The sequence below is a fragment of the Simochromis diagramma genome, unplaced genomic scaffold (assembly GCF_900408965.1).
Source record: "Simochromis diagramma unplaced genomic scaffold, fSimDia1.1 OVJJ01000325.1, whole genome shotgun sequence".
Taxonomy (NCBI): domain Eukaryota; kingdom Metazoa; phylum Chordata; class Actinopteri; order Cichliformes; family Cichlidae; genus Simochromis; species Simochromis diagramma.
The window spans coordinates 1,685,860-1,708,427 of record NW_024387291.1 but is presented as its reverse complement, the minus strand read 5'-3'; the positions used below and the strand labels follow the sequence as shown (position 1 = coordinate 1,708,427).

General features: G+C 39.9%; 2 protein-coding genes across 2 annotated transcripts; both read right to left on the bottom strand.

The window, feature by feature from the left end:
• Positions 1-190: 190 nt before the first annotated feature.
• Positions 191-5,644, bottom strand: LOC120716393 (apolipoprotein L3-like). Its single transcript, XM_040003923.1, has 9 exons — positions 5,514-5,644; positions 4,816-4,941; positions 4,605-4,697; positions 4,240-4,332; positions 4,109-4,148; positions 3,963-4,014; positions 2,669-2,798; positions 2,401-2,589; positions 191-2,052 (listed from the first exon to the last, which is right to left on the bottom strand). Exons 1-9 carry the CDS (start codon positions 5,520-5,522, stop codon positions 1,630-1,632), a joined length of 1,155 nt encoding a protein of 384 aa, XP_039859857.1. The 5' UTR covers positions 5,523-5,644; the 3' UTR covers positions 191-1,629.
• A 2,881-nt stretch (positions 5,645-8,525) lies between these two features.
• On the bottom strand, positions 8,526-14,765 carry LOC120716394 (apolipoprotein L3-like). The gene is made up of 9 exons (XM_040003924.1): positions 13,507-14,765; positions 12,279-12,380; positions 12,067-12,159; positions 11,701-11,793; positions 11,570-11,609; positions 11,424-11,475; positions 9,937-10,066; positions 9,674-9,862; positions 8,526-9,353 (listed from the first exon to the last, which is right to left on the bottom strand). The coding sequence occupies exons 1-9, from the start codon at positions 13,513-13,515 to the stop codon at positions 8,931-8,933; spliced, it is 1,131 nt and encodes a 376-aa protein (XP_039859858.1). The 5' UTR covers positions 13,516-14,765; the 3' UTR covers positions 8,526-8,930.
• Positions 14,766-22,568: the final 7,803 nt, after the last annotated feature.

The following is a 22,568-nucleotide window of genomic DNA, read 5'->3' as shown; positions in this document are numbered from 1 at the left end:
CGACTATGCTGGTTAAGTTAAACAAACGAGCCCTTTTTGTGAGTGCGATCCCTCCGCCTGACTCATGTTTATAACTGGTTGGATGAATCATAGCTTTTACAACGGACAAAGTAGATCCACAGGCTGCTGTGACGTAAAATATAGGTCAAATCCAGGATGTAAACATTGAGTATTGAGTATTTTATGGGCCTTTAGCTGTTTTACTGTTTGTAAAAAAACCCATCCAAATCGCATTTATGCAATAATATTCATTGTACTGGAGCGAAGATGTCTATTGTTTTAACTGGCCGACAGTTAATTTAGATCACAACGTGTCCCATTTTATATTTTATTCACATACAGACGGACATGATTCACTGCTTATGTCTAACACATGTAGGGTCACACCCTTGTCATTTTGAGCAGTCTCTGGTCAAACAAGCCTGGTAACTATTATTTGGACTGAACAAGACTGTGCAGACTGCAGAGCGAGGAGTCTCACTTCATACATTTCATCATAATTATTTTTTTCACCCTACATGAAGGTTTCATGTGGTTGGGATGGTTTTGTAAAGGGAAGATATTATTTTAGATGGGGAAGTCATCTAATGACTGTCAAAGTAGTCAGCGAGGTAAATAAAAGGCTGATTGTCACTCAAGTGCACTGTTCCTTTTTTCAAACCGAAGATAAAGATGGTGTTGAAGCCAAATATTAGAGCAGCCCCCTAAAACCCAAAATTGGCATCTGAATGAAATCTTCAGCATTGTTTGTAGATACACTTGTTAGAGCCAGTCATAGTGTAATAAGCAAGTAATGACAATAAAGCAAACATAGATAAAAAAAAAAAAAAAAAACCTCCATCCAAAGTTGAAATAGGGGTGGAAACATCAAACTTGTTCTGCAGACAGTACTGAAAGATTCAAGCTGCAGGACAGTGACTCTGAAAGTACACCTGGGTCTGGTTTGTGCGTCTCCAAAACCAGTGTCTCTTGCTATGTTTTTTGTAGTCGTTTTAATCTCACTGAGATATAGTTTGACTACATTTCTGTAATTGTAATACGGTCTGTATGACCCACAGTCCGGTCTGGTACCTGAGTAGGTTTATGGAGAACATTCAAATGTTTCATTTTAAGCTTTCAGTTAACAACCACTCGCATTTGTGTGTAAATTGTTTTTTAAATGTTATACGTAAAACTATACCACATATAAAGTCAAGCTAGGAATGTCAAAAGTTTACGTATTTTCAAAATGTGTACTCAGCATCAGCTAAAATATTTTAAAAGAAGGACTACACTGCCCCCCGGTGGATGGCGTCAGTCTTTATTTAGTAGTCTTATTTTAAAAATGTCATTGGATTCAGTTTAACACGTAGCTTAAGCTGTTAGATTATCTTGAAAGAAAAAACAGCTAAAGTAAGGGAGGTTAACACAATCTCAGTTTTATACAGCATTAATAACCACATGCCATTTAAAAGAAACTGCTTGAAGTTACAATTCCTAAAGTTGCACCAAAAGCTTTGTTCTGTTTTCAAACCTGTTGCCAAAGAAGTAATATATATACACCGATCAATAAACTTTTGTAAAAACTGAAAATTAACATTAAAAGACAACCCCAAAACAAAAGATATTCAAGTGGAGAAAAATACCCTCCTAACAATACTTTTCAAACAGTTCTTTGATTTTGATGAACTCATCCAGTCCTTTCTGGAGATCCATCATCAAGGAGCGGAGTTTCTTTGCCAACTTTGACTCAAAGCCCTTCTTCACCTTGGTTCCATCTTTTCCTTTGGTGAAGTACATATCCATGCCGAGGGCGAAGCCTTCTATCATCCCAGACGCCTTAGAGTTTGCCTCCAAGGCCGTGGCACATGCACCTCCTTGACCACAGAACTCCAGCACCTTGGAGGCCCTCTCTGACTTCACCTTTGTGTTCTCAAGCGTGAACACACCATGCTGCCTCAGCTGCTCTATGCCCTCATTAACATAAAACAATTTCTCCTGAATGCACTTACTGAGGGACTCGTAGTCGGTAAAGATCTTCTCAATTTTCTTCTGGTCCTGGTTGCAGTTCACCTGGAAAAACATGCTTCACAATCAGTTCAATACCAGAAATTCAGATTACTAGTGTGGGTAGTTTCCAGTTAGTACCCTTTATTTATTGTGATAACATAAAAACAGGGCTTTTGAGCTCGAGAGACTTTATATTGTAAAAGAAGACATTCAGCATTTTAGATTGAAGTCCTGGAACTCCAACAGTCCCCTATGACAGCAAACACTTAGACAGTGGGGAGAAGTGTTCTCGGCCAAGACACTGAAGCCCAAAAACTCAGATGCATCACTGGAGTGTGAAAGTGATAAAGAAAAGCTGTGATTGTTTTTAACAGCAGAATTTAATCAAGCCAGTGCCTTAAAGACCGTCACCTTATTTGCAATGGCTGCTGATGCACCAGTAACACCGCCGGCTGCAGCCACGCCGACCCCGACAGCAGTTAGTGCCAGCGAGGCTCCCAGCGTGAACGGGGACAGGATCACCCCAGCAGCTGCTGCCACACCTCCTGCTACAGTTGTAGCGCCTCCTGTGATGCCAGCGATTTTTGTCCCCTTTGAAACCTGAAAAAGAAAAGGATTTAAAAGGGAACCTATGGACACAGATATACATATAGCCATAAATATATCCACACCTTCTTACCTTATCCAAGTTGTCAGCGATGGAGCCAAGCTCGTCTATTTTTTCTTTCAGCCCGCCTTGACACCCAGATGTCGTCGAGATGTAAGAATTGAAAGCTTTATGAAGATGTTCGGCTTTAACTTCTATGACCCTAGAATGTGTTATAAAAACTTTATTAATTCACCTTTAATATCAACAAAACCATTTGCATTTTAAACACACTTATTCATGATCCGCAGATAACAGACTGTAATAACTTTGGTGATTCTCTGACTTTTCCTAAAGCAGGAAAAGCACTGCATTTATCACGGATGTCATACCACATACTGCACTTCAGTGTACAATCTAAGTCTTCATTTGCTTCACGAGCTGCTTCTTTTTTTCATGGTAGATTATTTGGTGAAGCACGTGTGTCATGACTGCCTGCTGTGAGTATATCTTTTCTTAAGCAGTTAGTTTTACGTGTTTCAAACTATTAAGAGTTGTTTTGTATTAAAAGTCTGCTTTTGTTTTGGTTTTTTTCTCTACAGAAGTATTTGGACCAGATGGAAAGCAACACTCAGGACACTATTTGACAATGTCTGTTGTGTAAAAAAAAATCAGTGTGAATCTGCGTGTTGTTAATCATTTGAAGCAGGAGGCATGTAATGAAATTACAGGAAAGACTCCTCCAAACAGCTCAAATCGACAGCTAACCTCAGATGTGTTTAGCCGCACTATTCTGATGAATCTCATTTAGTAAAAATAAATACTTAAAAAAAAAAAAACTCTGAACGTCTAATGTTTGGTTGCTAAGGAAAATAAAATGTTCTTTGTCCATGTTTATGGAACTTATTCCTGTTTAGCTTGTTTAACTTACTTTTAGAAAGTGAAACTAATGCTTAACAATAATGTTTTCATATGCAACTAGATTAGAGGTATGAGAGTTGCGAGCACAGCCTTTTTTCTTAAAGACATTCTTTATGAAAAAAGGCTATGTGAATGGCTGGGAACTAAAGTTAGGCCTGAACTTAAACACATGCAATCAGCCAATCAGCTGTATGGTATAAAAGAAGTGCTGTAGCCAAAGGAGTGCACGAGTAGGTTCATGACAGTACTGTCAGTCTGTCCACCCTTTGTTAAAGACTGAAGTACAATGATGTCTGAAGAGAGGAAGATGCTCACATTTGTGTGATGTGTCTGCATGTCACTGAATTGAATTAAGCTGCATTGAAGTGAAGATGAAATTAATCCAAAGACAAACTTAGTGCCAACAAACAATAATTTTAACTATAACTACTGTTCCCACATGTAAAAGCATGGAGGAAAAACTTACACTTTTTCTGGCACTCCTCTAAGTTGGAGCTCACTGGACAGAGTTTTCCAGGCTAGAAGCAAATGACACTACACTTCAGCAACAACAGGATACCACAAAAAACAACATCCAATTGAAATCTTTTCAAGCTGGATATTTTTACTCACGTGTTGACTCTTTGTAGGAGTTTGACAGACTCTCAGCATCCTAATTAAAGAGAGATGATTTAAAGTGACTACAACATGACAAAACAATCACTTGATATCAATTTAATGCTGTGTTTATTTTAAGTAATTACCAGGGCTTCATTTTCATCATCAAGCTGCAGTCGATGGGGTTTAGAAGGCAGCGGAGGGGGTTCATCTTTATCCTTAAAACACTGATCCAGCATCTTAAAAAAAGAGAAACAATCCATGTTTATTAGATCAACCTTGAACATGGTAATCCTGTTTGAACTGTGCACATACTTCATATGTTATCTCACATGACAGAGAGTTTGATCAGACACACCAGTTTCAGATTCTTTGGATGCACATGTCTGACCTTTGTACTGCTGCAATTCAACTGCTTTCAGATAAACTACATTTCTGTGACACATTAAAAGCATTCATTGTGTGAGTAGATGTGGACAGAAAAAAAACATTAGATATAGACCAGCGGTACCTTTATTTTTTCCACAAAAACTCCATTTCCTGTTGAACTCTTTCTAACAGTCCACTTCTTTGGTGACACTGGTGGTGGACTCGAGCAGATGTCCTGAGTTTATAATAGAGAAAAAATTCACCAAATAATTAAAAAGAATAGAATGCAACCATATATGTTTATATATAGCCACTGCTTAAACTTCTGAGAGTGTAGGCGACTGAACCCAAACCTCTTCAGATTTCGTGGGAGACAGGGGAGCACTTTTTTCTGGCTCATCAGTCTTAGGACTCATTTGAAGGAAGATTTGTTTTCTTGGCAGGGGAGTCGGACGTGGCGAGGGAGTTGGAAGCTTTGGCTGGAGAAAAGAGGGAGCATAATTGAAGGTGCTGCCACAATGTGACAAAGATAGTTATGTAACACAGAATAAGTTTATCAAAGTAGAACTGTGGTCTACAATTTCAATGGCCCCCTCCCTGAACCTACTTTTATAGACCATGAGGCATGTTCATGATACAACATTGAGTCAAATCTAGTGATCTATACATTTTTACAGTGAAATTTGCCTCAAGATTTCTAAGGAACTACAAATCTGAACACATTATATTTCAATTCAGAGTCAGCTTACAGAGCTGAAATTCCAGACAACCAAACTGTTAATCTACCTGGTCAAGCCCGCCAAACAAGGCTGCTTACATCTCTGAAGCTAACACGCCCATTGTGGACTGGTTTCACTTTTGCTTCGAGTGCAAATCTAATCTAATTCAAATTTTTTAATGATTCTGGCAACAAAACCTTTGCAGTTCTTTTGAAATATGTTGGAACAAATTCCAGATAGGTAGGATATTTTGACCAAAACAATATGCATGGCAGTGTGAGTAAAAGTTGTTGTCGTCTGAACTTAAATAAAATTCTATTTAAATTTCTTACCTGTGGCATTGTGTAACAGTGCCTGCTGTCTCTGTGTAACTACAGGATGCTGCACTTTGGCTGGTTGATCCACTAAATGAATGCTCATCACACAAACCAAACAGATTGCATGACTGTGACTGAAACGTCACGGCATGGTATCCATTCACCTTTTTTCATTCATTCTGTTGTTGGACTGGAAAATGTTGTTTTTAGCATAACAACACCTGCCACTTGTCGCAAGAAATATTAAAGGAAATCATTTAAAGGAACACTTTAGGAATACTGTGATGAATAAATAACAATTTTCTTTCACCACCTTTTAAAGACTTAGAGATGAAATTGTTTTTTACTTTTATCAAAACCTTACTGACTTTGCAAAGGTTTCTGCAAAAAATGTAGGGATAATGCAGAGTAAAAAGGATCCAGACAGAAAAATTACATGTGATGGATTTATGTGAAAAATTGCTGAAATGGAGAAAAGCAAAATAATACTCGTGAAAACATACAGATCAGAAAACAGACAAAGAAAATATATACAACCTGAGAGCATAGCACCAACTACTGTAAGTCACACTACATACATTCAGCAGCCACTTTATTAGGTATACCTGTTCAGCTGCTCAATAATGCAAATACCAAATTAACCAATCATGAGTCAGTAATTCAAATCATTCAGGCATATAGACATGTTCAAGACAGCCTCATGAAGTTCAAACGGAGCATCAAGAAGTAAGGTATAATAGGCATGGTTTTTGGTCTGAGTGTGTCAAAAACTACTGGTCCAAAAAAAGAGAAATATCCAGAGAGCAGCAGTTCTCAGGGTGTAAATGCCTTGTTGATGTCAGAGACCAGAGAAGAATCACCAGAGCTGATAGCAACAGTAACACAAATAACCAGCGATTATAAACAAACCATGCAGAAGAGCACAACAAATCTTACCTTGAAGCAGTTGGGCTACAGCAGCAGAAGACCACACTTGAAGCCAGACATTAATTTGGACCCAAACCCTAATTTTTTTTTTTTAGGTCATTCAAACTTTTTTTCACAACCCAAGGTGTCCACACCTTATGATAGTGTGAAAATGTAAAAAGGTTTATAGCATAAATAGGTTGAATGATAGGCAGAACTATTTGAATAAACACTGAGAAAAAGTTTGACTGCATTTCTGTAATTGTCATATGGTTTGTATGACACACAGTCAGGTCTGGGGCCTGAGTAAGTTTATGTAGAAGTAACATTTAAAATGTTTCATTTTAAGCTTACGGTTAACAACCACTCATGACATATAAAGTCAAGCTAGGAATGACAAAAGTTAGGGGTGCAACGATATTCGTATCGATATTGAACCGTTCGATACAGTGCTTTCGGTTCGGTATGCATATGTATCGAACAATACAAAATTTGTAATTTATTTTATCAATTTTCCTTCTGACGATGCTGTCTGTGTTGAGCGCTCAGTGAATCTGTGTTCGACTACTCCGCCTAGGCTGCACTGTCGAGCGCAGATCCACTCAACACAGACAGCATAGTCAGAAGGAAGAGCGCAGGGCAAGCTAGCGAGACAGAAGTTAAGCTCTACTTGCAACATTCAGATCTGGCGTTTGGAATTATTTTGGTTTTCATGTGACGTATGACCCTGAAGGTAAGCGAGTCATGGACTAAAGTAAAACAGTATGTTGGATGTGCCATGCAATGCTCAATTACATTGGTGTGAACTAGTGTGTTAGCGCAGTTAGCTCGTTAACGTGTTTGCCGTCTAGCCCCATGCACGGAGCGATCGGCGGTAGCTCGTTAACGGAGATTTGCCGTGTTGTGGCGTTAAGGTCATTTCAACGAGATTAACCTGAAAGCACTAGTGGGAACACAACGAATATGACTGCACATTTACGCCGACATCATCCTAGTGCAAAGACAAGTGGAAGCAGACAAAAAAAAGCAAGCATGCTACTAACTTTAGCCGAGTCATTTAGACAGCTGTTAGCACATGATTCTCCTTATGCTGCTGAGAATATAGCCCAGAAGAAGCGGATAGTATAGCTTTTATTTTTGGAAAGAGCCATTTCTCTGTAATAAACTCTCTTTTACAAAGATGAGTGATTCCTCAATCAGATACAGGGCTTGCAATATCGCTAGCCCGACGTCCCGGAGCTAGCGATTTTTTTCAGTCGGGCTACCAAAATCTATCTCTTCCCTGCCCGTCGGGCTATTGTAGGAAAAATATATGTCAATGCTTTTGCATTCTTTCAGAAATGTAGCTGGGTAATTATGTCATTGGCATCTGTGAGCCACTGTCAATATGTGACATATTGAAATCGCGTTTGAATTTGCGCTTGTTTTTTTGCTTTCACTTTGCAATCATGCGAACTGTGTATAGAGAGCGACAGCACTGATCTGTGAGTGATGATAATTTGTGCACCAATTCCTCTGACATCGTCTTATTAATCGTTAGCTTACTATGCAAACATGACAAGTGAAATCTCCCGCAGCAAGCTTAAACATGTGAGAGGTTGATCGCGCAGAGAATCGCTGAGCTTATGTGAGTGAGCGTGTAAAAGCATTTCAGTTCTGCTGAGCCAAATAAGACAGGTCAGGGTGAAGAAGTGACAGCCAAAGAAAAGCTTACCACAAAACGGAGAAGTTATGACAAATCAGACTATAAGGCAAAAAGAAAGTGCAGCTTTATGGTTTCATGGACAAAAGAATTTCTGTGGCTGCAATATGATGAGCTAAATAACCAGGGCTGCACATAAGTGGTCCGCAGGTGCGCATTCGCTGTCAAAATAAAAAACACGCACAAGGGTTAGGGTTAAATTTAAAAACTGTACTTTTGAGTTAAAATATATATTTATAATTTTAATAAATGACAAATTAAAAATGCATGAACATTTTTTTGTATCGAAAAAATATCGAACCGTGACACCAAAGTATCGAACCGAACCGAACCGTGAATTTTGTGTATCGTTGCACCCCTAACAAAAGTCTATGTATTTTAAAACTGTACTCAGTATCAGGTGAAATAAAAAACAGAAAAAAGAATTACACTGCCCCCTGGTGGATAGTGTCGGTCTTTAAGTAGTTTATTTAGAAGTCATTTTTAAAAATGTCATGGCATTCTGTTTAACACCTAGCTTAAAGTGTGAATCGACAAAATCTGATTAGATTAGTTTTAGAAATAATCTTAACAGGAAAAATTGGCTAAAGTAAGGGAGGTTAACACAATCTCAGTTTTATACAGCATTAATAACCACATGCCATTTAAAAGAAACTGCTTGAAGTTACAATTCCTAAAGTTGCACTAAAAGTTTTGTTCTGTTTTCAAACCTGTTGCCAAAGAGGTAATATCTATATTGATCAATAAACTTTAATAAAAGCTGAAAATTAACATTAAAAGACAACCCCAAAACAAAAGATATTCAAGTGGAGAAAAATACCCTCCTAACAATACTTTTCAAACAGTTCTTTGATTTTGATGGACTCATCCAGTCGTTCCTGGAGATCCACCGCCAAGGAGCGGAGTTTCTTTGCCAACTTTGACTCAAAGCCCTTCTTCACCTTGGTTCCATCTTTTCCTTTGGTGAAGTACATATCCATGCCGAGGGCGAAGCCTTCTATCATCCCAGATGGCTTGGAGTTTGCCTCCAAGACCTTGGCACATGGCCCTCCTAGACCAAAGAACTCCAACAACTTGGAGGCCCTCTCTGACTTCACCTTGGTCCTCTCAAGCATGATGACACCATGCTGCCTCAGCTGCTCTATGCCCTCAATGACATAAGCAAGTTTCTCCTGAATGCCCTTACTGAGGGACTCGTAGTCGGTAAAGACCTTTTCAATTTTCTTCTGGTCCTGGTTGCAGTTCACCTGGAAAAACATGCTTCACAATCAGTTCAATACCAGAAATTCAGATTACTAGTGTGGGTAGTTTCCAGTTAGTACCCTTTTTAAAAATTGTGATAACATAAAAACAGGGCTTTTGATCTTGAGAGACTTTATATTGTAAAAGAAGACATTCAGCATTTTAGATTGAAGTCCTGGAACTCCAAATTAACAAAAGAACAAAAACAAAAGTGAGTCGGAATAGATTTGAAAAATGTATTTTCTCTTAAAAATTTAGGAAAACCTATCAACCTACAAAAACCATGAACAAAGATGTTTTAACCCAATGCCTTAAAGACCGTCACCTTATTTGCGATGGCTGCTGATGCACCAGTAACACCGCCGGCTGCAGCCACGCCGACCCCGACAGCAGTTAGTGCCAGCGAGGCTCCCAGAGTGAACGGGGACAGGATCACCCCAGCAGCTGCTGCCACACCTCCTGCTACAGTTGTAGCGCCTCCTGTGATGCCAGCGATTTTTGTCCCCTTTGAAACCTGAAAAAGAAAAGGATTAAAAAGGGAACCTATGGACACAGATATACATATATCAATAAATATATCCACACCACCTTATCTAAGTTGTCAGCGATGGAGCCAAGCTCGTCTATTTTCTCTTGTAGCCCGCCTTGACACCCAGATGTCGTTGAGATGTAAGAATTGAAAGCTTTATGAAGATGTTCGGCTTTAACTTCTATGACCCTAGAATGTGTTATAAAAACTTTATTAATTCACCTTTAATATCAACAAAACCAATTGCATTTTAAACACACTTATTCATGATAACAGACTGTAATAACTTTGGTGATTCTCTGACTTTTCCTAAAGCAGGAAAAGCACTGCATTTATCACAGATAACTGGAAAACTGCACTTTAATTTACAGTGTAAGTCTTCATTTGCTTCACGAGCTGCTTCTTTAATTTTGTTTGTGGTAGATTATTTGGTGAAACACGTGTGTCATGACTGCCTGCTGTGAGTATATCTTTTCTTAAGCAGGTCACTTAGTTTTATGTGTTTCAAACTATTAAGAGTTGTTTTGTATTAAAAGTCTGCTTTTGTTTCGGTTCTTTTCTTTACAGAAGTATTTGGACCAGATGGAAAGCAGCACTCAGGACACTATTTATTTATTTTTTTACTCAGGACACTATTTGAAATCAGTGTGAATCTGCGTGTCATTAATCATTTGAAGCAGGAGACATGTAATAAAAGTACAGGAAAGACTCCTCCAAACAGCTCAAATCAACAACTAACCTCAGATGTCTTTAGCCACATCATTCTAATGAATCTCATTTAGTAAAAATAAAAACACACACACACAAAACTGTTTTATTTGCCTTAGTCACCAATGTCAAATAAAATAAAATGTTCTTTTGTGCCCTTCCATGTTTATGGAAGTTATTCCTGTTTAACTTGTTTAATTAATTTAAGAAAGTGAAACTAATGCATAACAAAAAGGCATTCATATTTAATTATTATCATGAGAGATATGGGAGTTGCCAGCCCTGCCCTAGTTGTGTATGTTCATGAACAAAAAGGTCACAGAGAACGAGCCCCTTCCGGCATCTCTGCATGCCTTCACTTTCACTTGCATTGTTCTTTTTCTTTCTTTCTTCCAAATGTTTTGTGAAATTATGTGGTCTTGAAAATTGCTTTCCTCCTCAGCTTTGGGCAGCGAGAGCCAGTGTAGCATGCAAAGATGTTCTTTAAGCAAAAAGGCTATGTGAATGGCTGGGAACTAAAGTTAGGCCTGAACTTAAACACATGCAATCAGCCAATCAACTGTATGGTATAAAAGAAGTGCTGTAGCCAAAGGAGTGCACGAGTAGGTTCATGACAGTACTGTCAGTCTGTCCACCCTTTGTTAAAGACTGAAGTACAATGATGTCTGAAGAGAGGAAGATGCTCACATTTGTGTGATGTGTCTGCATGTCACTGAATTGAATTAAGCTGCATTGAAGTGAAGATGAAATTAATCCAAAGACAAACTTAGTGCCAACAAACAATAATTTTAACTATAACTACTGTTCCCACATGTAAAAGCATGGATAAAAAACTTACACTTTTTCTGGTACTCTACCAAGTTGGAGCTCACTGGACAGAGTTTTCCAGGCTAGAAGCAAATGACACTACAGTTCAGCAACAACAGGATACCACAAAAAACAACATCCAATTGAAATCTTTTCAAGCTGGATTTTTTTACTCACGTGTTGACTCTTCAAAGAAGTTTGACAGACTCTCAGCATCCTAATTAAAGAGAGATGATTTAAAGTGACTTCAACATGACAAAACAATCACTTGATATCAATTTAATGCTGTGTTTATTTTAAGTAATTACCAGGGCTTCATTTTCATCATCAAGCTGCAGTCGATGGGGTTTAGGAGGCAGTAGAGGGAGTTCACCTTTATCCTTAAAACACTGATCCAGCATCTTAAAAAAAGAGAAACAATCCATGTTCATTAGATCAACCTTGAACATGGTAATCCTGTTTGAACTGTGCACATACTTCATATGTTATCTCACATGACAGAGAGTTTGATCAGACACACCAGTTTCAGATTCTTTGGATGCACATGTCTGACCTTTGTACTGCTGCAATTCAACTGCTTTCAGATAAACTACATTTCTGTGACACATTAAAAGCATTCATTGTGTGAGTAGATGTGGACAGAAAAAAAAACATTAGATATAGACCAGCGGTACCTTTATTTTTTCCACAAAAACTCCATTTCCTTCTGGACTCTTTTTAACAGTCCACTTCTTTGGTGACACTGGTGGTGGACTTGAGCAGATGTCCTGAGTTTAAAATAGAAAAAAAATTCACCAAATAATTAAAAACTATTAGAATTAAACCATATATGTTTATATATAGCCACTGCTTAAACTTCTGAGAGTGTAGGCGACTGAACCCAAACCTCTTCAGATTTCGTGGGAGACAGGGGAGCACTTTTTTCTGGCTCATCAACACTGATTGGAAGTGAGATTTGTTTCCTTGGCAGGGGAAGGGGATGCTTTGGCTGTAGAAAAGAAGGAACATAATTGAAGGTGGTGCCACTATGTTACAAAAAGAGTTATGTAAGTTTATCAAAAAATGCATCTACAGTTTCAACCCCCCCCCCCCCCTATTTTTTGAGACCATAAGTGCATGTTCACATTACAATGTTGAGTCAAATCTTGTGATTTATACATTTTTACAGTGGAATTTGTCTCAAGATCTCAGGTCCGCTAAACAAGGCTGCTTACATCTCTGCAGCTGACACACCCATTGTTGACTGGTTTCACTTTTTCTCCGAGTAAAATTTGATAATGGCTGTTTATCAGTTTATCTATCAGTGGCATTGTTCCAAAGTCAGCCTTTGACTAAGAAAGTAACAAAACTGAAGACATACTAAAGATGCATTCAAACATACAAGCATTTCTAAGGGAATATGATGTTGGCAATGATGGTACCCATACAGTAAATATGGGAAGCAGTTGTATGCAATAGGAATTCCAATGATTTGTTCTGACTACATTATTACTTAATAACTCCTTTATTATTGACTCCAATCATCTTCAGCGTAATCAAGTGCACGATGTTTGTATATATGAATATATGTATGTCAATGTAACGTAAATGTAACAGCTAAATAAAGTTTCAGAAGAAATCACTAAAAAAAGACATGAAAAACAAGCACAAACAAGCAACATATTTAAGACATTTACATGCTCACACTGTAATGACCCCTCCCTACGTATGCTTGATATTAAGCAGTGAAGACGATGTTTTTCTTGACTATGTGACTCAAGGTGAGTTGCATAAAGTTTGCAGTTTACAAAGCAAGCACAAAAACTGACATTTGAAAAGCCTTGCAGCAACATGGTGATATAGAAAATACTAGAAAGCAGTTCTAAAGATAACAGTTTACTGTGAGGTTTGCGGAGACTGAGAGCTGGACAGAGCCTCATTCTTCAGCACAAAATGACCAAATTAACTGCCAAAACCTGATTTTTAAAAAAATATTTTATAATTCTGCCAAATAATATTTTGGAACAAATTCCAGATAGGTAGGCTATTTTGACTAAAACAATATGAATGGCATTTTGAGTAAAAGTTGTTCTGAGTCATCTGAACTTCATTAAAATTCCATTTGAATTTCTTACCTGTGGCATTGTGTAACGCTGTCTCTTGTCTCTGTGTCACTACAGGATGCTGCACTTTGGCTGGCTGCACCACTAAATGAATGCTCATCCCACAATCCAAAAAGGTTAGGCATGACGGTGACTGAAACGTCACGTCATGGTATTCATTCTCCGTTTTTCATTCACTTCTGTTGTTGGACTGGAAAATGTTTTTAGCATAACAACACCCGCCACTCGTCACAAGAAATATTAAAAGAATACTTAGATTCTTTTTTTCTTTTCCTAATGAAATTGAACGCATAAATGTTATTCTGTGAACAGAAAGACAACTTCCGCTTTTGCTTAAGTTTTTCTAAACTGGGATATACATTAGGGGGAATCTCATTAGTAACTGCTTATACAGAGGTCTCTATGTGTGCCTTTTCAAGTATGTTAAGCAGGATAACTGTCTTTTATGTTACTGTAATACAGTTGCACCAGTAAGACAAAATTTCATATTTGTAACACAGTTTGTTTTGTTGTTTTTTAGTGACTTTGGTGAAAATCTCAGAGCTGGAACATTCTTCTCATCACTCTTTCCCACTAATGATCATTGTTTTGAGAAAGCGGCTACAGATGTGAGAATTGCACCAAAGCAACTGAGAAAAACTGCAAACCTTTTCTCAGGTATGAGAATGAAGAGTGCTAATGTCATGCCAGGATCCGCTGTAATTCACGCCCTGGCTTTACAGGTTGTCTCAATCAATTAGGCACGATGTTCACAGCAGGAATGTTATTCTCACTGCACTTCATGTAGTTCTCAAAATAGTTTTATGACACAGACTCACCTGTACTAAAGACAGGACAATAATCAAAACGTTTTTCACATTTGTCAAATGTGCCAGTCAGTCAATCACTTCAACTCTGTGATTAATGAATAACAATCTTTCACCACCTTTTTAAGACTTGGACATTAAATTGTTCTTTACTTTACCTTTACAAAACCTTACTGATTTTGCAAAGATTTCTGCAAAACTCTGTAAAAAGGATCCAGACAGAAAAATTACATGTGATGGATTTATGTGAAAAATTGCTGAAATGGAGAAAAGCAAAATAATACTCATGAAAACATACAGATCAGAAAACAGACAAAGAAAATATATACAACCTGACAGCATAGCACCGACTACTGTATGGTCCAGAAAAGTCATATTACATACAGTCAGCAGCCACTTTATTAGGTATACCTGTTCAACTGCTCAATAATGCAAATATCAAATTAACCAATTGTGAGTCCGCAATACAAAGCATTTAGGCATGTAGACATGTTCAAGACAGCCTCATGAAATCAAACAAAGCTTCAAGAAGACCAAGAATACCAGTCAGACAAAAAACCATGCCCATTATGATTCCCTTAGGCCCCCTCCTCGATTCAGAGATGGTCTTTCCCTTTTCACGTAAATGGCCTCTTTGACTCTGCACTCAAACCAGCGCTCCTCCCTGTCCAGCATGTCTTCATCATGCCTGTAGGCATAAATAAACTGCCTGATGAGTTAGCTCTTCTGTGTTGTCCCATCCACTTAGCCAGATAGCCTAACGGTGCATCTTTTACCATCTTACAATGCTGTGATTGCAGCCATTTCCCAACTCTCTGCGAATGGCCATTGATCAATGGTCATGACAATTTGCATATTAAAGGTCATGAAACTGACCTCACAGCACATTGTTTGTGTCAGTCATTGTGCAAATGTACTGTTTATGAGATTGTGGAAACCTGCAGTCAGCTGAGACTGAAGAAGTCACTCACATGAGAAAGTGACATGACTGTTTAGACAGACGTCATGAGGTGGAAAGAGCAAAATGCTGACTGATGTAGATCTGTGGCTGCATTAAATACTGGCCTGTACTGTGCAGGCATTCAGTATTTTCTTTGAGGACCATTTAGCTGTTGTGGCAGGAAATTGCTTCGTGCAGCGGTCCCCAACCTATTTTGCGCCACAATATTTTCCCGGACCGGCCTTTAAGGTATCGCGGATAAATACAACAAAATAAAACTAGTACTAGTACCGAAAAAAAAGATTTATTCATAACACATGGGAAAAGACCCAGGAAAACCGAGTTAACAATAAAAACGATAAACATAACGATAAAACATACCCTCTTAGATGAACCTTGGCTAGATGTAGAACAAGCACTTTGCAATAATCTAGAGATCTCAGACCTACCATTTATCAGCTCAAACATCCAACGACATGAATGCTTTAAAAGCATCAACATCAGCTCTTCTCTGACAGCATGGTGGGAGTTTCTAAAATTGACAGCACCTTCATTAATCCCATGCAAACGTACACCTATCTGGAACAACCCTGACATATTACAAAACAATAATATGATAAACTTTTCAGATTGGAGTGGTAAAGGAATCAAATATTTAGAACATATACTAGAAGGAACAGAATTTGTCTCATTTGACAGACTAGTTACACAATATGGGATCAACAAGAAAAGATTTTTAGAATATCAACAAATTAAATCCATAGTAAAAAAGAAATTTAAACTGGGTCAAGTTGAACTACAAACACCACCAAGTGTGGTTCAATTTCGTACTCTTAAAACCCCCAAATTACTATCCAAAATATACAGGATGCTTTCTAAAACAGATGAATCAATATCACTTCCTATTGCAAAATGGGAAGCGGATTTATCAGTTAACTTAGACCAAAACTTCTGGTCTCAGATTTGCTTAAAAACCTTTCATCTAATTAGAAATCCCAGTCTTCAATTAATTCAATACAAAATATTACATAGAGTGCACTATACAGGTCATCGGATGTTCAAGATGGGCTTTACGTCTACCAACAACTGCTCACACTGCCAAACCAATTCACCGGACAATTATATCCACGCTCTTTGGTTCTGTCCACCAGTTCAGAAGTTTTGGCGCGAGATATGTGAAGACTTATCGAAGTGTCTGAAATGTAACATTCCAACTTCCCCCTTAGTGTGTTTGTTGGGCAGCTTAGATAATGTCACTTCAGAAAAGAATATCGTCCATATGGTTTTCACTGCCCTATGCATAGCCAAGAAAACTGTCCTCATGAACTGGAAAAATAAAAACAATCTTAATTCTAACCAATATAGAAATTATCTATTAGATTACATTAGTCTTGATACAGCCTCTGCCACCACATCAGATCAATTGCTCTGGGCTCCTTTGATCAGCTCCATCACCTAGTGGGGGTGGGGGGTCATAGTTTGGTCCCGCCTTCACTGTTGTGATTGGTGTGGGGGTAGGGACAGGCTTAGGGCGTCGGGGGGTTCCCCGGAGGCATCTTCCTTGGGGGGCTCAACCTGGGGTAGCGGTCATGTCCGGTTAGGGGCTCTGTTGGCTCTCAGGTGACTGTTTCCTCGCGGCTGCGTGCAGCGGGGCTAGGGGAGGGTCTGTGCTGACAGACGTGGGTTACTGACCTGGTAGCCTGGCTGCCCCTGGGTGGGTCCGGGATGGGCGTGAGGTTCTGGGGGCGCTCCGTCTCGGGGCTGGGGCCCGGGCCGGGCCTCGGGGGCTTGGGTCCTGGTTGGTGTGTTGCCGGGGTTGTGGGCGGGTGGGTGCATGGGGGCCCACCCCTGGAGCAGGGTGCGGCCGGTGCATCGAGCCACCTGGGGGGCTCTTCAACTGGTGGGGGAGATTGTCACATCTTGCAGGAGCTTTCCTCTCCTCGGGACTTCTCTGCAGGAGGGGGAGATACAGGAGAGGTGGAGGAAGATCTCAGCCTGGGTGTTTATTGTCTTATGTAGTCTGGAAGATGAGTGGATGGTGGGGTGGGTGCAGTTTTCTCTGTGGTGGGGTTGGGTGGACTGTCCCGGGCTCTGTGGGGCCGGGAGGCGCTGCTGCGCTGGGCCCCGGTCTGGATGGGCCTGGGCCCCCTTTCCCTGGCGGGTCGCGGAGTATGGGGGTGCCTACTGGGGTCAGCGGGGGAGCTGGCCCCAGGGAGGGGTCACCTGCCCCTCCCTTCCTTCCCTCCCCATCTCCAGCTGCCTCCCTCTTCCCGCTCCACCACAACCACCCACACATGCAGGACCTTCGAGTAGGGGTATGTCACCAGGGTGCAGAGGAGGCTACCCCCCCCCCCCCCCCCTCTGTCCCCTTCTGGCTGCCTCTGCCTCAATTTTATCCCACAACTTAGACATTCACATTACTCACACTCTCATTACACATACATATAGGATCTTGGGGGTGGGCACGATACACGGAATCCAAAGTACCATCAGGGTGTACACCCCACCCCTGGCGTCGTTGCCCACCTCTCAATTTTAAATACACGTAGACATTGAGGGCTAGCAGGAGGGACTATGCGCTTACCTGCTGCTCTCTGGCAGGTAGCTCCATGCCCTCCTGGGTTTTAAATGCACCTTAGAACACACATGCATCAACACTACAATGAGCGGGTGGAGGGAGGTTTGGAGTCTTCTCTCACCCCCGTTCTCTGCGACCTGCTGGAGCGGGGGGGCTAGGAGGAGGAGTTGGCCGTCCGACTGCAGTCTGGAGTGTGGGGCTTCCCTGCTGCTGCGGAGTCGGGGCGGTCTGCCTCCCCCCACCGCAGGGAAAAGGGTAACACCACCTGGGTCTGGGTGCAGTTCCCCCTCCAGGGGCAAGGGTACCTAGACCCGGTTTGTAGAGTACGCTTGGGGAGTGTGATCGTGTGTACAGCGTCTCTTTATGTCTGTCTCCACGTTGGTTGAGTGTGGAGTAAGTGCATATGAGAGCATGAGGGTGGGAATGGATGTTTGTATATGTGTGTGCCTGTATTTCTGTGTCTATATGTCAGGTTGGGTGTCAGGCGCCACCTCTCTGGGGACATCTCAGGCCCTCCAAGGTTTGGAGGCCTATCTCCCCCTACCACCACTTCCCCTGCCAGTGGCGGACTCCCTCAGACATCGGTGCGTTGGTGGTTCTTTGTGTCCGGGGGTGGGCGTCCAGGTACACACCGGCTCACTCCTTGGCGGCCGCTTATCGGAGCCTGGGGCTCGCTCGGGCCACTTCGGAGGTGGGGTGCCCCCGGCCTCTCGGCCTGGGGCTCGGTCACTCAGGCACAGCTGGCTGCCGGCGGAGCTCACGGGCGCGTCACTGCAACTCCCCCTGGCTTCTGCTCCGCGGCTGCTGAGTGAGCCCTCATCTGGGACTCTCCTCAGCTCTTTCTGGGACAGTGGCGCGGCTGCCCCTCTGTTGGTCTTCCTTGGTCTCTTGTGTTCTGGGGGCCTCTGGATGTCTGGAGTTTTGATCTCCTCCATACCTGCTTCATGCCCTGGAGGACGGGGCTGTGGCCCCCCCACACCCTCTAGCAGATCATTACATGAAGGAACCTTTTAAAAAAACAAGCGCGTCCATGCTCACAGGTGTACACACGGGTGATCACACCCACAAACTACACCCTTTTTGGCTCCTACCTCAAAGCACACTGTGTTCTGTTGATCTTATGTGCTGCACAATAATGTTTAATATTTAGTATTTACTGTCATATTCCCATATATCATTGTGATGTTGTTTATTCTATTACTCTTGTTCTCTTCTGCTTGTTTTCTTTTTTCTTTCTCAGCAGGTGATCCAGATGATCGATATATGCATTTTTTATTTCTTTTTTTTTCTTTTCTGCTCATTCTGTTGGTTTTTGTTTTTTGCCCTTCTCCCCCGTCCCTCTTCTCAGCTGTTTCTCTTTCCCTCTTTCTTTCTCCCCTTCTTTCCCCCAGTCAAGTCTGTCCCGTATTCAGTAAGTGAAAATAAAATAAACAATAAAAGGTGAATCAAATGGACCATTACGGCAAGGCTGGGATGGTCAATTTGGTAAAGTAAATCCGTTGGGCATCTTTCTTTGCCTTTAGACAACAATTCTGATGGCAAAAGAGCCAAACGGGACAGGCCAAAAAAAACAAAAAACAAACAAACAAAAAAAACCAAAAAAACAATAAAAACGATAACAAAATAACGCTAAAAACCGGTAAAAACCCTGAAAACCATACATTTCACACCCAAGCCTCAACTCTCGCGGCCCGGTACCAAACGACTCACGGACCGGTACTGGTCCGAGGCCCGGGGGTTGGGGACCGCTGGCTTAGTGCATTAATAATTTAATTTTCTACAGTATGGTATTTGTTTAATAATTCATTGATTCAGTGCATAAAATAAGTTGATAAATAACATGTTAAATATCTAATAATCATATCAAAAAATGATAGTTTTGGGGGGAGTTTCTTTGACACATGCTGACTAAACAGAACAGGAAGTGGGAGCAGGGAGAACAAGAGTGAGCAGTTTAGTGAAAGGAACAGGAAAGGTGAAGAAGGTAGCATCCTAAAGACGAGCAAGAGGACAGTTTAAAAGGAGACATTATGGCACAATAAAGGCACAGGCTCTATCACCAGAGCTTCATCAAAAGTTTTACTTTAGCAACAAACAACAAACTCAAATTGCATTGATTGTTTATTTCAGTATCATTCTGTGACGTCAACCTTTAGGTAGCATATAATGTTTGACATTTTACATAAATTTTACTATTAAATACTATAATATTTATATACCACAGAGAAATCTATAGTATACTATATAGTATACTATAGATTTCAGGTCTGGATTTAGCCCCAGTATTTCAAGAGCAACGCTACTGTTTATGGACAAATTCTTAAAAGATACGAGGTTTTTTTGGTGCTGACTCAGTTTTAGTTTTTTTTTTTTTTAATTATTATTATTTTTAATATGTGCAGCAATTTATTGAAACATAAGGCAAAGGCAGAGTTACAGGCACAATTCTAAAGAGTGTGAAAGTCACTTTTCAGTATGTCGACCTTTTGTTAAATATACATTTTTTAAAATAGGGAACATAAAACACAACATGTACAACAAGAATAAACAAACAAACAAACAAACACAAAAAGCAAGGGATGTACCTACTAGTTAACATATGTACATAACAATTCAAAAATATAAGATACTGGAATATGGAGGTTCACTCACATAAATTCGGGACGCCTTGACTAAATGTAATGTTTCCATATGTCCCAAATTTCAACAAATGTGTCATATTGAAATCTGTTAGAGAATGTAATTTTTTCCATTTTAAACAACCGATACACAACTTCATGTCATTTAGTGATGGAATTTTTACACCGAGCCATTTAGTCTTTCGGGCAGCCAGACTCAAAATGCCGTATAACGGAGCACATTGCTGATACCAAGTGTCATTTGAAATTACCATATTTGTTTCCCTTTCCCATTTCTGTTTGATGTAAATTGTATTCATATTCTTAACTTCCTGTAAACATTTGTACAGTCTAGAAATCACTTTGAGACCAGGATCCGCATAGTATGCCTTAACAAATATATTCAGAACAGGAAGAGCGAAAAGATCTATTCTCTTGGGTATAAAGTTATGTAGATGATGCTGGATTTGGAGAAACCTAAAAAAATCACTATTGCTTAACTGGCATTGATCTTTTATTGACTGGAAGTCCCTAAGAGTTCCCTTATCATAAAATGTACAGTATACCTTTAAGCCTTGTCCTGCCCACTTTTTATATGTCGCATCTAACTTTTTGGGTAAAAAATCAGCTGGATTTTAGTTGATCAAAACTTTAATGTGATTTCAGTTTAAGACATTAAACTGGCCACGTTTTAGATAAATTTTTATAATAACAGAGTGATGCTGGACATAAGCAACTGTGATTCCCTGCATATTTTAAGGATTAAGATAAACTTCAGTTTTCACTGAGTCTTTGTTAACATTATCTTGAGCTGTCTACATCATTTTAAAATGTATTAATTTTGTTGTTTGTTTGTGTTGTTAAAAGAGTTTTGTGTTGCTGTGCAGAGTGAAAATCTCACCTGATGTAGTGTTAAGGTGATGTTCACCAGTAGATGGCAACAGAGACAAATGGCACAGGTATTTTCTATACAAACAAAATTTCACACTGAAAAGCCTCAGTGGGAATTTTTGTTTGCATAGAAAGAAAAGGAAAAAGTGTCTTCAGGTCTTTCCAGTGTTTTCAAAATTGTGTTTTTCAGATTCACATCAAAACTTCACACAGACACACACACGTTCGTTTTCACATCTTAGTGAGGACACTGAATTGACATAATGCCCCTTAACCAACCATCAGAAATCAATGCCTAACCCTAACCCTTACCCAAAAACCTAACCATGACCCAATGGCACCCCTAACCTCAAAACGACATGTTGAGCCAAAAAACTGCAAAATTGCATGTATTTCTCGTTAATTTTTATTGAGATTTTAACCATTTTTAGTTTTCATGGAAAATAACTGTTATTCATGAAATGACATAATTTCAAATAACTTCTTAAAGTCAGTAAATAGCTGCCACACAAGAATAAATAAAATCAAATTTATGATATTTAACGGAGTTAGAAGTTAGCAGGAAGTTAGCTCACTAGCTTCTATCTAGATACAATATAGCATGTCCTGACTGCGGGGCTTTGGAAACAAATTCAAACGTACAGCTCTGTTATCACTTCCAACATAAATGAAGACAGAAAACTAAACAGCAGTGACGTTTGTAGGGTTACTGAAGTTTGGATAGCTGGTATATAATGATGTGCTACATGACCGCTAGCGACACAGCTATATTAGCATAATATATACAAGCTAACTTTTTTCCCACTCGATAAAAGTTAACGTGAGTGTTCTCGGTGGTCAGGAACAAATGTAATCGCATGGCAGGATGCTGTAAAAGGACCAAACTTCAGCCAGGAGAACAACTGAGATAATCCATCCACAATACGAGGTTAGTCATTCATATACTGCTGCATGGGCTGGGCTGTAGATTAGCGGTAATAAAAGCCGAGGGAGGTCAACAGTGATCACTGACTGTTTTAGGAGCTTTTTGAGATTAAATAGAAGAAAATACAAAACATTAAACAAGTTAACAACACAAAAGCCATATTAAACACAGACTACTTTAGGCCCGGAAGTAGAATTCGTCACGTCATCACTTAACGACCGGATATGTTTCCTGCAATAAAGTTACCAAGTTAGTCTGTTACAAACAAGCAATCCAATATTGTTAAATACGCTGCTATATGGCCAAAAGTATTGGG